General features: G+C 40.0%; 1 protein-coding gene across 1 annotated transcript; it reads left to right on the top strand.

The window, feature by feature from the left end:
• Positions 1-5,634: 5,634 nt before the first annotated feature.
• On the top strand, positions 5,635-18,586 carry HTR1E (5-hydroxytryptamine receptor 1E). The gene is made up of 2 exons (XM_055535554.1): positions 5,635-5,831; positions 16,716-18,586. The coding sequence occupies exon 2, from the start codon at positions 16,920-16,922 to the stop codon at positions 18,015-18,017; it is 1,098 nt and encodes a 365-aa protein (XP_055391529.1). The 5' UTR covers positions 5,635-5,831; positions 16,716-16,919; the 3' UTR covers positions 18,018-18,586.
• The last annotated feature ends 275 nt before the right edge of the window (positions 18,587-18,861 follow it).

The raw sequence follows: 18,861 nt of genomic DNA, 5'->3' as shown, positions 1-18,861 counted from the left end.
TCCAGTGGCCCTGATCTGGATATGATCTTGCCTGCATGCTATACCTGGGGAGTGAGGCACCATTCCAAATAGGACTGCATCCCTGAGGCCCCTACTGGAGCTGGTGGGGCATCAGGGCTGGTTGGGGCAGGTGGGGCAGGTCTGAACTGCTGTTCAGCTTTTAAGGCTTTCCATAGGCCAGCCAGTGGAGCATTGGGTTGCTGGTCTATCCTTTTAGATGGGGTCCTGGCAGCAAGGAGGTAAAACCATGTTTACAGGTTACTTTTACTAGGTAACTTTCACAGCCAGCTAAGTAAGATAGCCTTTCGGCTTTCTGACCTTCTTCTCTGTCTCCAGACTTTATTTTTTAAATAATTTTATTTATTTGTTTGCTTGTTTGTTTTGGCTCTGCTGGGTCAGGCTTTTCTCTAGTTGCTGGAAGTGGGGGCTGCTTACTAGCTGCAGTGTGCGGGCTTCTCTTGTTGTGAACCACGGGCTCTCAGACGCACAGGCTTCAGAAGCTGAGACACATGAGCTGCTCCCAGGCTCACGAGCACAGGCTCAATAGCTATAGTGTGCCATAGCTATAGTCCAGGTTTAGTTGTTCCATGGCAGGTGGAATCTTCTCAGATCAGGGATGGAATCCATGTCTCCTACATTAGCAGGCAGATTCTTTACTATGAACCCACCAGGGAAGCCCTGTCTCAGGGCTTTCTTGCAGCCCAAACCTGTATTTGGAATTTGTCAGTTTCCTCCAACCAATGAGTTGCCCAACATCATGAATGTCTTATTTTATGACCAGGTTTAGCATGGATATCAGTATCTCATATCAGGTGCTATGGGCGGACTGGGGTATCTTGGCTTTCATTCCTGCAGTGAATGTGGCCCATTCGGGACTCAAAGACAGGGATGTAGGTGGCCTGTTTTACCAAACTCCCTAATAATTTACTTACCTACTGCCTAGATCCACATGCCCAAGGAGAACCCTTTCAATGGGCCAGGCCTCCCTGCAGGATAGAATAATCCAACCTGTAAGGGAGTAAGTACCCTGAACCCCTAGGTGCTATGCAGGCACTGCTGGGGGGAGGGGGGTGGTGTGTGATCACGTTGCTCATTTTCTCCGCTTCCTGACTGTTCGGAGAACCACCATCACTCCCTGGATCTCACAGTCACACCAACCAGGTGGGGATATTTTCCCTGGCCTTTTGTTGGAACTTGGCAGCTTTATCAGTAAGCTCAGCAGGAGTACATTCTCTCGCTGTGTTTCCTGAATCGGGGGCTGACCCACTCTCTGGTGGTGTTGTTGTTTTCTTTTTTCATTCGGGGTCAAATAGCACAGAGCATTTCATCCATTTAATTGTCAACCATAACATCCTCTTCTTCATTTGAATCTCTTTCCCAGGGATTCCATGTCCTAGCAGCCCAATCAGGCTTTGTTCCGCCACTTAGATCTTAATCCTCAACCGCTTGTGGCCTTCTAGCTTTGCAAACTAGTGCACCAAGGTCTCTAACTTCTTACCCTGCTCTCCCACCTTGTCTGTCAGCCCACAAGCTGGAAGAGCCACGGACAACCACACATCCTTCTCCAACCTCAGCTCTTCTTACAACTTCTAGCTCGAGTTCCCACCTGCCCACACTAGAGACTAGCCCACTGCCAGCCCTTCAGTTCCCTTCTTTGCTGCAGTGCACCACGTACAGTTCCTCAAACAAGCTCACTGAGCCAGCCAGGATTCCAGGGTGTCCACAAACACACACAGAGGACCATGAGCATTTAATACATAGGTCACCCTTCCCCCACATAAAGGTCAACAGCCAACTCAGGATTTCTCCCACGGGCATCTCTTTCCCAAAACCCACTTCTCCAATCTCCTAATTTTTTTGGTTTTCAAATTCAGAAATTTCCAGAGTGAAATCTGAAATTGGCCCTCAAATGCAGAAAGCAAAGAGAGACCAAAGAAAGAGGCAGACCATTCCAGATGGGTAGGTGGGAGGCTAACTAAGCAAGGGAACCTGTATCTGAGGCTAGTCTTAAGCAGCCACCAGATGAACACATCTTTGCATCCATCTGCCAGAATCTTTAAAGTTTATGTAGAGACCTTAACTGGATGCAGCCACATATACTGTCCAGATGATCTCAATAATACTTTAATTTCTCAAGGCTGCATCCTTGAAAACGGCTCCCACCATGGGAACTGTGAGCAGAACATATGTTATAATGACCAGAGAGGGATGGAGGAGCCTCCCTTTGCCCTGGTCCTGCTCATGGGTCAACTGGCAGTCATGCCCTCTGGGTGACCTCCCCTAAGATGAACATAAAACCTAAAACTATTAAGCTTCTAAAAGAAGATACAAAAAAGTATCCTGGTGACTTTGAGATTATAAAAAAAAAAATCTTCTTAGAAGCTGTAATCACAAAGAAAACATGGGTCACTTACACTTTCTCAAAATTAAAGTTTTCTGCTTTATCAAAAGGCTTCAGACAAAGGCAAGGAATTCCCTGGTGGTCCAGTGGTTAGGAGTCTGTGGTTCCACTGCAGGGGACACAGGTTTGATCCCTGGTCAGGGAACTTAAGATCCCACATGCCAAGTGGTGTGGCCAAAAAAAAAAAATCTTTTTTTTAAATACAAAGGCAAACCACAGAGTGGAAGAAAATGTTCACAAAACGTTGTTCTGACAGAAGACTTGTGTCTAGAGTATATAAACATCTCCTGAAAATATGTCCTGTTTTGTTTGAATTTTTACAATGATAATATTGTCCTGTTATTATGATATAGTAACCTCATAATGACCACATTTCATATCCCAATCACAATTTAAATCCATCAGTCAACAAATAAAAAAATGGGAATGAAGAACCCCACACTCTAGTATCTCCTCTACATCTACCTCTGCTCCCACTACAAGTCACATTGAGAAACACACTGCTAGTCACCCTTTCTTTCCCTCGACAGGCAAAGAACAGTCTTTATGAGGACTGAGGAAGTGGATTTAACAAATAGGGAGATAAAATTACTAATATGAGGGCAAGCTTCCACTCCTGCAATAATGAAAAGAAGAAATTGGCACACATTTTTAAAACAACTCAGAAAAACTTGGGCAAAATGAAAACAAAGAAGATTTTAAAGAATACAGTAAGTCCCCTACATAAAATGAGTTCCGTTCTGAGAGTATGTTCATAAGTCCAATTTGTCCATAAGTCAAACAGACTTAACCTAGGTACCCAACTAACACAATTGGCTACATGGTACTATATAAAGTGTAATAGGTTTATAATACTTGTCACAAAAATATTACATAAAAAACCAACACAAAAAATAAAACATTAAACATTTTTAATAAACATTAAACATTTTTAATCTTACAGTACAGTAACTTATAGATATGTGAACTAACTTACATGACTGGATATGTGAACACATGTTCTCATCTTTGAAAGTTCACAACTTGAAGGTTTGTATGTAGGCGACTTTACTGTATTTATGGTAAATTATTAATAGTTATGAAAACCAATAGGATAGTAGATAAGATGGTGAAATTAAAAAACATTTGAGTATGCTCATAACCTCATCTGGTGCCTGGTGCTCTGACCATCACTGGGATAATATAAACCAGAGGCTTTGAAGCATCTTGGTAAATGGGAATGGGAGCATCATGCACTGAGCCAGTTGGTATAGACTGATTCTTTTCTATTGGTAATCCTAATGAAAAATAATTTATTAATAGATATGGATTTGTACTGCACTGGTATTTTCAATGCCATGATTAGAGCAGAAACAAAGTTACAAAACCACCCACAAGATGTTCCTGCATCAACTCCTGATATGTTGGTTTTTAGTTATGATTATTGCAGTCAATTTTCCATTCCAGAAGACTAATACAAGTTTGGTATGTTGCTATCAGTATTTGCATTGGTTCTGCAAAATGTGTTTTGGGTTAAGGGTTACTATGGCCCCTCCTCCCCTACTAGGTGTGAAGCTAAAGCTACTTAATAGATTTTCAGATGCTATTTAACCAGCTCTGTTCTAATTAGAAATCATACTATCTCCGATGGATTCAGTGCTCAGTTGCTCAGCTGTGTCTGACTCTTTGCAACCCCATAGACGATAGCCCACCAGGCTGCTCTGTCCATGGGATTTTCCAGGCAAGAATACTGGAGTGGGTTGCCATTTCCTTCTCCAGGATGAAGTTGGTAGTGATTCTAAAACAGGTGTTATTTTTCTTAAGAAGGTAAAGGAAGCCAAGACAATTGAGGCTGGATCATTTCCTGAGTAAGGCTCTAGCCTCTTCACCAACCCCAACGTAATCTCTTAAATTGCTATTTACCCGTGTCCCCAGGCCCCACTGACTCTCGACCTCCTCCATGACTGCTTTCCTGCTTCCTCTTTTACATTCCACTCAGTCCACAAACACTCCCTGTCCCAGTATAAAAGTTATTGAGTGTAGCAGTAAAGGAAACTATAAACAGCCCAGTTTAAAAAGACAACCTCTCATCTTAAGGAGAGAGCAACCCTGACTCCACATTTCCCTCCATAGTCACCACCTTAATTTTCTGCTCCCTTTTTCAGTAAAACTCTGGAAAACATTGCTTTTATTGGATGTCTCAATTTCCTCTCCTCCCATTTCCTCTTGAAACTGCTGCATTCTGCCTTTCATCTCCATCTCTGCACCTTAACACCTCTTGTCAAGGCCATGGATGTCACCCAGATTGCCCAGCCGGTATTTAGGTCACACTCTCTTACTTAATACATTTTCTTTACATGGTCGTGGCATAGAATTCTCTCTCCTTGTTCTCCTCCGCCTTGGGAGCTTTTCTTGTCCTCTAATTTGCAGATGTCTCCTGACCTATCTGATTTTTAAACCATGAAGAGCTCCAAAGCCCAGTTCTCCACACTTGTCCAATCTATCATCATTCCCCAGGTGGTCTTCCCCTTCCATTTGAAAGAACATATTACACATGTTGTTATGGAACAAACTTCAAGATATATTGTTAAATAAAAATCCATGAAAGATGGCAAGTTGGATGTGTGCAGCAGTTTGGGGTGACTGATGACACAGGGGTGGAGAATTTGACTTCTACTCTGAAAGGTTTGGGCACAAATGAGCCAGGAAGTCACATTAAAGAGCTAAGTATGTTCATCCACCTCATTAGAACTGACTCAAATGTGTTCCTTTTTATGGCTGAATAATATTCCATTGTGTATATACAGAGCCTATTATACAGAGTGAAGTAAGTCAAAAAGAGAAAGATAAATATTGTATTCTAACACATATATACAGAATCTAGAGAAATGGTACTGAAGAATTTATTTGCAGGGCAGCAATGGAGAAACAGACATAGAGAATAGACTTATGTTCATGGGGAGAGGGGAGGAGAGGAAGAGATGTATGGAAAGAATAACATGGAAACTTAATTACCATATGTAAAATAGATAGCCAATGGGAATTTGCTGTATGGCTCAGGAAACTCCAACAGGGCTCTGTATCAATCTAGAGGCTGGGATGGGGAGTGAGATGGGAGGGAGGTTCAAAAGAGAGGGAAGATATATATATATATATATATATATATATATATACACACACACACCTATGGCTGGTTCATGTTGAGGTTTGACAGAAAACAACAAAATTTTGTAAAGCAATTATCCTTCAGTTAAAAATTAAATAGTTTTTTTTTTAAAAAGAGCTAACAGAGGAGCCAAGATGGCGGAGGAGTAGGACTGGGAGAACACTTTCTCCCCCACAAATTCATCAAAAGAGCATTTAAACGTCGAGTAAATTCCACAAAACAACTTCTGAATGCCGGCAGAGGACATCAAGCACCCAGAAAAGCAACCCAACTCTTCGATAGGAGGTAGGAAAAAATATAAAAGACAAAAAAAGAGACAAAAGAGGGAGGGACGGAGTTCCGTCCCGGGAAGGGAGTCTTAAAAAGAGAGAAGTTTCCAAACACCAGGAAACCTTCTCACTGCCGAATCTGTGCCGAGCTTTGGAAGCACAGAGGGCAACATAAAAGGGAGAAAAAAATAAATAAACAATTAAAAATCGCAGATTGCGAGCCCTACGGTAACTCCCCCAGCGGAGAAGCAGCGCAGATGCCTGCATACGGCATTAGCAAGCGGGGGCTGGGCAGGGAAGCGCGGCGCAGGCTGCGTTGCTTAGAGTAAGAATCTGGCCCGAATGTCCTGAGCGCTATCTGAGCGAAATAATTTGGGCTAGAAAACCAGACTGTGGGATATCTACCACGCGAAAAGCCAGCCCTAACCTAAGACACCGCCAGGCCCATGCACGGAACAAAGGACTGAACAGAGATAGCCGGCTGCAGACCTTCCCCCTCCAGGTGACAGGCAGCCAGAGCCAGAAGGGGGCTATCGCAGCCCCAGAGAGACACTATCTATAAAACTGTAAGCAGGCTTCTTTGCTAACTAAAACTTCTTGGGGGTCTGGACGGTCAACATCTGCCTGAGAAGGTGCGCCGGTTTTACACCCAGATAACCGAGTGGTGGGGAGGCAATAAGTCGCAGCATTGGCGCTCACCAAACACCTCATCACCTGAGCTGCTCGGACCTGGGAAGAGCACAAAACACAGGCCCAACCGAGTCTGCGCCTCTGAGGACTACCCGAGTGCCTGAACCTGAGCGGCTTGGACCTGGGAGGTCAGCCCAGGGCCAGCCTCTGATTGTTCCCAGTGGAACAACCTAGAGCCTGAGCAGTGTGGGCAGGGAGGCTACACGCGCCGTGAGCGGGGACAGACCCAGTGTGACTGAGGCACTGCGAACGCACGCCAGTGTTATTTGTTTGCAGCATCCCTCCCTCCCTCCCCACAGCGCGACTGAACAAGTGAGCCTAAATTAAAAAAAAAAAAGTGTCCTCCACCGTCCCCTTTCTGTCCGGGCGGAAACCAGACACTGAAGAGACCAGCAAACAGAAGAAGCTATAACAGAGGGAAACGCCTTGGAAGCTACAGGCCATAGATTAAAACCCTGTGGTTACTACGGACTACTTAGGAAGGGGCCTATAGATCTTGAGAAATATAAGTCGGACCAAGGAACTAGTCAAAAATGAACTGAACCCACAATACTCACAACAAAACCAGAGAAAGACCTAGATATATTTTTACGATCAATCTTTCTTTCTTTCTTTTTAATTTAAAAAAAAAAAAGTAAGTCCTCTATTGTCCTTTAATTTTCACTTTTATAACCTATTACTTTGCAAAAAAAAAAAAAAAGACCCTATTTTTTTTTCTTCTTCAGCAAACTTCATATATATATTTTATAATTTTTTGACCGTGTTTTGTTTTTTTTTCTTTTTCTTCTTTTCTTTAACATTGTATTTTTGAAATTCCAAACTCTACTCTAGATTTTTAATTTTTGCTTTTTGGTATTAGTTATCAATTTTGTACCTGTAGTTTCTTTATAATTTTCGCGACCTTGTTTGTTTTTCTTTGTTCATTTTTTCTCTCTTTCTTTTCCTTCTTCTTTTCATTAACACAGTATTTTTGAAATTCCAAACTCTACTCTAGATTTTTAATTTTTGCTTTTATGTATTTGTTACCAATTTTATACCTTTAAGAACCCAATCTTCAGGACCCATTTTTCACTGGGGAGCGAGATTACTGGCTTGACTGCTCTCTCTCCCTTTGGACTCTCCGTTTTCTCCACCAAGTCGCCTATATCTCCTCCGTAACCCCTCTCTACTCTACCCAACTCTGTGAATTTCTGTGTGTTCCAGACGGTGGAGAACACTTAGGAAACTGATTACTGGCTGGATCTGTCTCCCTCCTTTTCATTTCCCCCTTATATCCTTCTGGCCACCTCTGTCTCCTTCCTCCTTCTTCTCTTCTCTGTATAACTCCGTGAACATCTCTGAGCGGTCCAGTTGTGGAGTGCACATAAGGAAGTGACTACTGGCTAGCCCACTCTCTCCACTATTGATTCCACCTCATCTCATTTGGGTCACCTCTAACTTCCTCCTCCCTCTTCTCTTCTCCATGTAACGCTGTGAACATCTCTGAGTGACCCTCACAGTAGAGAAACTTTTCATCTTTAACGTAGATGTTTTATCAATGGTGCTGTATAGAAGAAGAAGTTTTGAAACTACTGTAAAAATAAGACCGATAACTGGAAGTAGGAGGCTTAAGTCCAAACCCTGACTCCAGGGAACTCCTGACTCTAAGGAACATTAATTGACAGGAACTCATCAAACGCCTCCATACCAACACTGAAACCAAGCACCACACAAGGGCCAACAAGTTCCAGGGCAAGACATACCAAGCAAATTCTCCAGCAACAAAGGAACACAGCCCTGAGCTTCAAGATACAGGCTGCCCAAAGTCACCCCAAAACCATAGACATCTCATAACTCATTACTGGACATTTCATTACACTCCAGAGAGAAGAAATACAGCTCCATCCACCAGAACATCGACACAAGCTTCCCTAACCAGGAAACCTTGACAAGCCACCTGTACAAACCCACACACAGCAAGGAAATGCCACAATAAAGAGAACTCCACAAACTGCCAGAATACAGAAAAGACACCCCAAACTCAGCAATTTAAACAAGATGAAGAGACAGAGGAATACCCAGCAGATAAAGGAACAGGATAAATGCCCACCAAACCAAACAAAAGAGGAAGAGATAGGGACTCTACCTGATAAAGAATTCCGAATAATGATAGTGAAATTGATCCAAAATCTTGAAATTAAAATGGAATCACAGATAAATAGCCTGGAGGCAAGGATTGAGAAGATGCAAGAAAGGTTTAACAAGGACTTAGAAGAAATAAAAAAGAGTCAATATATAATGAATAATGCAATAAGTGAAATTAAAAACACTCTGGAGGCAACAAATAGTAGAATAACAGAGGCAGAAGATAGGATTAGTGAATTAGAAGATAGAATGGTAGAAATAAATGAATCAGAGAGGATAAAAGAAAAACGAATTAAAAGAAATGAGGACAATCTCAGAGACCTCCAGGACAATATTAAACGCTACAACATTCAAATCATAGGGGTCCCAGAAGAAGAAGACAAAAAGAAAGACCATGAGAAAATACTTGAGGAGATAATAGTTGAAAACTTCCCTAAAATGGGGAAGGAAATAATCACCCAAGTCCAAGAAACCCAGAGAGTCCCAAACAGGATAAACCCAAGGTGAAACACCCCAAGACACATAGTAATCAAATTAACAAAGATCAAACACAAAGAACAAATATTAAAAGCAGCAAGGGAAAAACAACAAATAACACACAAGGGAATACCCATAAGGATAACAGCTGATCTTTCAATAGAAACTCTTCAAGCCAGGAGGGAATGGCAAGACATACTTAAAATGATGAAAGAAAATAACCTACAGCCCAGATTATTGTACCCAGCAAGGATCTCATTCAAGTATGAAGGAGAAATCAAAAGCTTTTCAGACAAGCAAAAGCTGAGAGAATTCTGCACCACCAAACCAGCTCTCCAACAAATACTAAAGGATATTCTCTAGACAGGAAACACAAAAATGGTGTATAAATTCAAACCCAAAACAATAAAGTAAATGGCAACGGGATCATATTTATCAGTAATTACCTTAAACGTAAATGGGTTGAATGCCCCAACCAATAGACAAAGACTGGCTGAATGGATACAAAAACAAGACCCCTACATATGTTGTCTACAAGAGACCCACCTCAAAACAGGGGACACATACAGACTGAAAGTGAAGGGCTGGAAAAAGATTTTCCATGCAAATAGGGACCAAAAGAAAGCAGGAGTAGCAATACTCATATCAGATAAAATAGACTTTAAAACAAAGGCTGTGAAAAGAGACAAAGAAGGTCACTACATAATGATCAAAGGATCAATCCAAGAAGAAGATATAACAATTATAAATATATATGCACCCAACACGGGAGCACTGCAGTATGTAAGACAAATGCTAACAAGTATGAAAGGAGAAATTAACAATAACACAATAATAGTGGGAGACTTTAATACCCCACTCACACCTATGGATAGATCAACCAAACAGAAAATTAACAAGGAAACACAAACTTTAAATGATACAATAGACCAGTTAGACCTAATTGATATCTATAGGACATTTCATCCCAAAACAATGAATTTCACCTTTTTCTCAAGCGCACATGGAACCTTCTCCAGGATAGATCACATCCTGGGCCATAAAGCTAGCCTTGGTAAATTCAAAAAAATAGAAATCATTCCAAGCATCTTTTCTGACCACAATGCAGTAAGATTAGATCTCAATTAAAGGAGAAAAACTATTAAAAATTCCAACATATGGAGGCTGAACAACACGCTGCTGAATAACCAACAAATCACAGAAGAAATCAAAAAAGAAATCAAAATTTGCATAGAAATGAATGAAAATGAAAACACAACAACCCAAAACCTGTGGGATACGGTAAAAGCAGTCCTAAGGGGAAAGTTCGTAGCAATACAGGCACACCTCAAGAAACAAGAAAAAAGTCAAATAAATAACCTAACTCTACACCTAAAGCAACTAGAAAAGGAAGAAATGAAGAACCCCAGGGTTAGTAGAAGGAAAGAAATCTTAAAACTTAGAGCAGAAATAAATGCAAAAGAAACAAAAGAGATCATAGCAAAAATCAACAAAACCAAAAGCTGGTTTTTTGAAAGGATAAATAAAATGGACAAACCATTAGCCAGACTCATCAAGAAACAAAGGGAGAAAAATCAAATCAATAAAATTAGAAATGAAAATGGAGAGATCACAACAGACAACACAGAAATACAAAGGATCATAAGAGAGTACTATCAACAATTATATGCCAATAAAATGGACAACGAGGAAGAAATGGACAAATTCTTAGAAAAGTACAACTTTCCAAAACTCGACCAGGAAGAAATAGAAAATCTTAACAGACCCATCACAAGCACGGAAATTGAAACCGTAATCAAAAATCTTCCAGAAAACAAAAGCCCAGGTCCAGACGGCTTCACAGCTGAATTCTACCAAAAATTTAGAGAAGAGCTAACACCTATCCTGCTCAAACTCTTCCAGAAAATTCCAGAGGATGGTAAACTTCCAAACTCATTCTATGAGGCCACCATCTCCCTAATACCAAAACCTGACAAAGATCCCACAAAAAAAGAAAACTACAGGCCAATATCACTGATGAACATAGATGCAAAAATCCTTAACAAAATTCTAGCAATCAGAATCCAACAACACATGAAAAAGATCATACACCATGACCAAGTGGGCTTTATCCCAGGGATGCAAGGATTCTTCAATATCCGCAAATCAATCAATGTAATACACCACATTAACAAATTGAAAAATAAAAACCATATGATTATCTCAATAGATGCAGAGAAAGCCTTTGACAAAATTCAACATCCATTTATGATCAAAACTCTCCAGAAAGCAGGAATAGAAGGAACATACCTCAACATAATAAAAGCTATATATGACAAACCCACAGCAAACATTATCCTCAATGGTGAAAAATTGAAAGCATTTCCCCTAAAGTCAGGAACAAGACAAGGGTGCCCACTTTCACCATTACTATTCAACATAGTTTTGGAAGTTTTGGCCACAGCAATCAGAGCAGAAAAAGAAATAAAAGGAATCCAAATTGGAAAAGAAGAAGTAAAGCTCTCACTGTTTGCAGATGACATGATCCTCTACATAGAAAACCCTAAAGACTCCACCAGAAAATTACTAGAACTAATCAATGACTATAGTAAAGTTGCAGGATATAAAATCAACACCCAGAAATCCCTTGCATTCCTATACACTAATAATGAGAAAACAGAAAGAGAAATTAAGGAAACAATTCCATTCACCATTGCAACGGAAAGAATAAAATACTTAGGAATATATCTACCTAAAGAAACTAAAGACCTATATATAGAAAACTATAAAACACTGGTGAAACAAATCAAAGAGGACACTAACAGATGGAGAAATATACCATGTTCATGGATTGGAAGAATCAATATAGTGAAAATGAGTATACTACCCAAAGCAATTTATAGATTCAATGCAATCCCTATCAAGCTACCAACAGTATTCTTCACAGAGCTAGAACAAATAATTTCACAATTTGTATGGAAATACAAAAAACCTCGAATAGCCAAAGCGATCTTGAGAAAGAAGAATGGAACTGGAGGAATCAACCTACCTGACTTCAGGCTCTACTACAAAGCCACAGTTATCAAGACAGTATGGTACTGGCACAAAGACAGAAATATAGATCAATGGAACAAAATAGAAAGCCCAGAGATAAATCCACACACATATGGACACCTTATCTTTGACAAAGGAGGCAAGAATATACAATGAATTAAAGACAATCTCTTTAACAAGTGGTGCTGGGAAATCTGGTTAACCACTTGTAAAAGAATGAAACTAGAACACTTTCTAACACCATACACAAAAATAAGCTAAAAATGGATTAAAGATCTAAACGTAAGACCAGAAACTATAAAACTCCTAGAGGAAAACATAGGCAGAACACTCTCTGACATACATCACAGCAGGATCCTCTATGACCCACCTCCCAGAATATTGGAAATAAAAGCAAAAATAAACAAATGGGACCTAATTAACCTTAAAATCTTCTACACATCAAAGGAAACTATTAGCAAGGTGAAAAGACAGCCTTCAGAATGGGAGAAGATAATAGCAAATGAAGCAACTGACAAACAACTAATCTTGAGAATATACAAGCAACTCCTACAGCTCAACTCCAGAAAAATAAATGACCCAATCAAAAAATGGGCCAAAGAACTAAATAGACATTTCTCCAAAGAAGACATACAGATGGCTAACAAACACATGAAAAGATGCTCAACATCACTCATTATCAGAGAAATGCAAATCAAAACCACTATGAGGTACCATTTCACACCAGTCAGAATGGCTGCGATCCAAAAGTCTACAAGTAATAAATGCTGGAGAGGGTGTGGAGAAAAGGGAACCCTCTTACACTGTTGGTGGGAATGCAAACTAGTACAGCCACTTTGGAGAACAGTGTGGAGATTCCTTAAAAAACTGGAAATAGAACTGCCTTATGATCCAGCAATCCCACTGCTGGGCATACACACTGAGGAAACCAGAAGGGAAAGAGACACATGTACCCCAATGTTCATCGCAGCACTGTTTATAATAGCCAGGACATGGAAGCAACCTAGATGTCCATCAGCAGATGAATGGATAAGAAAGCTGTGGTACATATACACAATGGAGTATTACTCAGCCATTAAAAAGAATACATTTGAATCAGTTCTAATGAGGTGGATGTATAATTCCTATTATACAGAGTGAAGTAAGCCAGAAAGAAAAACACCAATACAGTATACTAACACATATATATGGAATTTAGAAAGATGGTAACAATAACCCTGTGTACGAGACAGCAAAAGAGACACTGATGTATAGAACAGTCTTATGGACTCTGTGGGAGAGGGAGAGGGTGGGAAGATTTGGGAGAATGGCATTGAAACATGTAAAATATCATGTATGAAACAAGTTGCCAGTCCAGGTTCGATGCACGATACTGGATGCTTGGGGCTGGTGCACTGGGACGACCCAGAGGGATGGTATAGGGAGGGAGAAGGGAGGAGGGTTCAGGATGGGGAACACATGTATACCTGTGGCGGATTCATTTTGATATTTGGCAAAACTAATACAATTATGTAAAGTTTAAAAAATAAAATAAAATTAAAAAAATAAAAAATAAAAATAAAAAAATAAAAATAAAATAAAATTTAAAAATTAAAAAAAAATAATAAAAAGAGCTAACAATGCAGTCCCTGAAAACTATAATGTTTTTACTCACTTAACTAGAAATTAAATTTAATTTAAAGTTAAAAAGACAAATGAGTTATAGATCTTACCCTCCAGAAATGTATAGTTTGCTGGGGGGAGAAGGGGTTGAAAAATAAATAGTTACAAAATAAGGAACAAATGGTGTTGCCAGAGAAATGACAGTTGGGACTTATGGAAATTCAGATAAATAGAGCATCTTTTAAAAGTTTGATGAAGCTGAATTAGTTTTGACTTTTTTATTGCACACTTGCAAAATTAATGCATTTCCTAATTGCCTCTGTAATCAGATTGAAATTTCTAAAGTTTCTGTTGCTTGTTCATGCTCCCAATCTTATAATTGGAATGGAAAAGCCTTTTTCTTGGTCTATCTCACAGACCTCAAGAACCCAAGAAACACATATCTAAGGATAAATATTTGAAGAAAAAAAACAATTTTATTTCATTTTATTTAAGAGGAAGGGGTCAAAATGTAGAGATTAACACATGGGACACTGGGAGAAATGTAGAGAGGTTTCCCTAAGCAGCTAGTAGATGGTTCATCTGGGATCTGAACCCAGGTCTGTCTAATTCCAGAGCCCATACTCTTTCAGTATTATAGCCTGGTCTCAAATATAAATTCATATTTAAACATTATAAAAAGAGAGTAAGGTACCCATGGGTAAGAAAACATTTGATTTACAAAAAACAGGGAGTTGTTGATGGCACAAGTGCCCTGGAAGAACTAGAGAAACACAAGACATTCAAAAGTGAGCACATCCATGGACTTCCCTGGTGGTCCAGTGGTTAAGACTCCACACTCCCACTGCAGGGGACATGGGTTTGATCCCTGGTCAGGGAAACTAAGATCCCACATGCCATGTGGCTCAGCCAAAAGTAAAAATAGGTATATCCACAGTAACACTATAAAACATTACAGAAACAGAGAGAAGAAGGAAGATACAGACTATCTTAAGAATAATTGCCCCATTTGATTGTTAGTGAAATTATCATTTCCTTTTATTTTCTGTATCTAAAATATAAATGATGTTCATTTCCTCTCTTCTTGGTTTTTGTGCTATACGCAGGAGAAGGTAAATTTAGAGCTAAATCTTATCCAAGCCGGAGATTTAGATTCCTGTTCTCTGCCTTTCAACTCCCACTTCATCCAAAGACCTTCAGCATCACTCTTTACTGGCTCTTGCCCTCGTCCTCTGCTAAAATCATTATGTCTGTTGGGTCTAATCCACATCAATCTTCAACCCTTCTTAAAACTGCTGAAACACCGGTTTTTCTTGGACCTAATGTCATAGAGTCATATCAGAGGATTTGATTTTTGTTCTAACCAGTAGTCATCAGTTGTGAATATTCCTATGCAGATTTTGATTGACTTGTTGTCATGAGTATAAATTTATATTTAACTTTACAGCTATGTATTCAATAAATGTCACTATCTTATTGACTGCCCAGCTTAATGACAGCTATCCAGTAGACAGATGACAGATAGAGAGACAAAGAGATAGAGAACACAAATGTTAACCAAAAGTAAACACATGTTTTTAAATATAGACATCTCTGGGCTTGGTGATAATGCTGTTTCACAGCTGATTTACTGTATTACTCTGAGAATAATTAGCTGTAAACATCAAAGGAATGTTATATGTTTTTTTCTCTCTTTTCTCCAAAGAAACGCACAGTGGGATATGTAAGATGTCAGAAATAATTAGACAAAATTGCACAGTCCCATTGTGATACTAAAATATCTCTGGAGTTGAATATTTGCTGTGAAACCTTAAAATCTGGTTTGAAAGATGCTTATTATAAACAGTATATTTTTTCTTTAAAGGTAATGTCCCAGAATTTTTAAAGCATGGTATTATGTGAATATATGGTTCCAAGTGTGAAAAACGTATAAAGATAAATGAGAAAGTCATCTGGGTGGCAAGATAGAATTAAAATTCGGTAATGTCGCCCTCAGAAAGACTTTGGGAACTTAAAAAATAGCATTTGAATAATAATATAGGGATGAAGTTTATTGGTGAACATAAAAGAAAAGAAACTGACTCACAGATATAGAGAACTAGTGGTTACCAGTGGGGAGAAGGAAGAAAGGAGGGGCAATATAGAGGATTAAGAGATACCAAACAAACTACTATATATAAGATAAGCTATAAGGATAGGGACTTCCCTGGCAGTCCAGGGGTTAAGACTTCGCCTTCTGATGTAGGGGATGAGGGTTCGATCCCTGGTCAAGGAGGTAAGATCCCACATGATTTGTGGCCAAAAAAACAAAACATACAACAGAAGCAATGTTATAACAAATTCAATAGTTTTAAAATGGTCCACATTTTTTTTAATCCTTTTTGAAAAAAAGCTACAGCAGGCTTCCTGGTGGCTCAGCAGTAAAGAATCCACCTACCAGTGCAGGAGACATTGGTTCAATCCCTGGTCCAGGAAGATCCCGCATGCCACAGAGCAACTAAGCCCACCCACCACAACTACTGAGCCTATGCTCTAGAGCCCAGGAGCCACAACTACAGATGCCCGCGCACCTAGAGCCTGTGCTCTGCAACACAAGAAGCCACAGCAATGCAAAGCCCACGCACTACAACTAGAAAGCAGCCCCTGGTCGCCAAAACTAGGGAAAAAGTCTATGCAGCAATGAAGACCCAGCACAGCCAAAAATTAATAAATAAATAAATAAAATTTTCAAAATGCTGCATGGATATATTGTACAGCACAGGGACTACAGCCAATACATTTTAATAACTGTACATAGAGTATAACCTTTAAAAATTGTGAATCACCATATTGTACATTTGTAACATATAATATTATATATTAACTATACTTCCATTTTTTAAAAAGATGGAGTTTACATTCAGAGAAGAAAAAATATATATCAAAAACATGTAAAGGTTTTATGAATACTGAAACACTGTCATTTGTCTTCCAGGTGAAAGAACATGGCTTTTTCATTCAGACTATAGCATACAGTTCTGTGGTTTTTCCATTTACCCACACAAAATGGAACCCAAGAGACGACACAGCTGAGGAAATTACAGAGTCTTTACCAATGAAAGACATTCAAGTCTGTGTAGTTTTCAGCTGAAACAAATAACCACCAGCTTCTCCACAGCATAGATTAGAACAGGGGAAAATGAACATCACTAACTGTACCCCGGAAGCCAGCATGGCTGTGAGACCCAAGACCATCACGGAGAAGATGCTCATTTCTATGACTCTGGTGATCATCACCACCCTGACCATGCTGCTAAACTCCGCCGTGATCATGGCCATCTGCACCACCAAGAAGCTCCACCAGCCTGCCAACTACCTGATCTGTTCTCTAGCCGTGACGGATCTCCTGGTGGCTGTGCTTGTCATGCCCTTGAGCATCATGTACATTGTCATGGACAGCTGGAAGCTGGGGTACTTCATCTGCGAGGTGTGGCTGAGTGTGGATATGACCTGCTGCACCTGCTCCATCCTTCATCTCTGTGTGATCGCCCTGGACAGGTACTGGGCCATCACCAATGCTATCGAGTACGCCAGGAAGAGGACCGCCAAGAGGGCCGGGCTGATGATCCTCACAGTCTGGACCATCTCCATCTTCATCTCCATGCCCCCTCTGTTCTGGAGGAGCCACCGCAGACTCAGCCCGCCCCCCAGTCAGTGCACCATCCGGCACGACCACGTCATCTACACCATCTACTCCACACTTGGGGCATTCTACATTCCCTTGACTCTGATACTGATTCTCTATTACCGGATTTACCATGCAGCCAAGAGCCTTTACCAGAAAAGAGGTTCAAGCCGGCATTTAAGCAACAGAAGCACAGATAGCCAAAATTCGTTCGCCAGTTGTAAACTGACACAGACGTTCTGTGTGTCTGACTTCTCCACCTCAGACCCTACCACAGAGTTTGAGAAGATCCACACCTCCATTAGGATTCCTCCCTTTGACAATGACCTAGATCACCCAGGAGAACGCCAACAAATCTCCAGCACCAGGGAGCGCAAGGCAGCACGAATCCTGGGTCTGATTTTGGGTGCGTTCATCTTGTCCTGGCTGCCATTCTTCATCAAAGAGTTGATCGTAGGTCTGAGCACCTATGCTGTGTCCTCTGAAGTGGCTGATTTTTTGACCTGGCTTGGTTATGTGAATTCTCTGATCAACCCTCTGCTCTACACAAGTTTCAATGAAGACTTTAAGCTGGCTTTTAAAAAGCTTATTCGGTGCCGAGAACATACTTAGATTGTAAAAACTCAGAGGGCTTGACTTTTAGCAGCCTCGTGAGTGCACGGGGGTAAGGGATGTAGCTTATTAATTCTTGAACATAGTTGGTTCAGGAGAGTTTGTAAGTACGTGTGGTCTTGTTTTGTCTTTTTTTCTTTTCCTGTTTTGTTATTTCATGTGCTGTTTTCTACCTCTGGTCTTATTTGTGGTACATAATTTCAAATAAACACTATCAAACAAAAACAGAAATTTCATAGCAGTAATAATAAGGTGAAATAGTAAATACTTTTTATTTCTTTAGCCATTTCAGTCAACCCAGCAATTAAAGAATGCCAAAATAAATCTTCATTTGCAGAATTCTTTATTACTTATGTATTAAATACACAATGACCTGCCCTGGTGTGTGGCATTAATTCTGAGGTTATGGATCCAAATGCTTAAAAATTCCATTGGGTATTGCATGATAACATAAAGGATTTCTTTTTTTAAGTTGTGCGGTGTCATCTACTGCTTGCAGATCTGACCTGAAGTCATTCCTTATGACTACATGGCCTGCACCTTTCTGGCACAAACAATATAGCTGGCTCTTAGTGCTCTTAGTTCAAGATTAAATAAGCATCCTCATTCTCTAAAAAGAACCTAGAATGAATGTACTAATACTTTCCTAGGCCTTTGACTATGAATGTGAAACATAAGCAAATAATATTATGAAACAATTATCAAAACTGGTCACTTTGTTGTTGACACATTGGGCCTCCCCTAGTTCTCAGAAGCATCACAGCAAAACTTCAGATACTCTCTCCCATTCTAGCAGGATTAAAGTGGGAGTACATGCCAAACTGGAGAACTTTTAAAGCAACAT

The sequence above is a fragment of the Bubalus kerabau genome, chromosome 9, assembly GCF_029407905.1.
Source record: "Bubalus kerabau isolate K-KA32 ecotype Philippines breed swamp buffalo chromosome 9, PCC_UOA_SB_1v2, whole genome shotgun sequence".
Classification (NCBI taxonomy): domain Eukaryota; kingdom Metazoa; phylum Chordata; class Mammalia; order Artiodactyla; family Bovidae; genus Bubalus; species Bubalus kerabau.
This window is presented reverse-complemented; position numbering and strand designations above follow the sequence as displayed.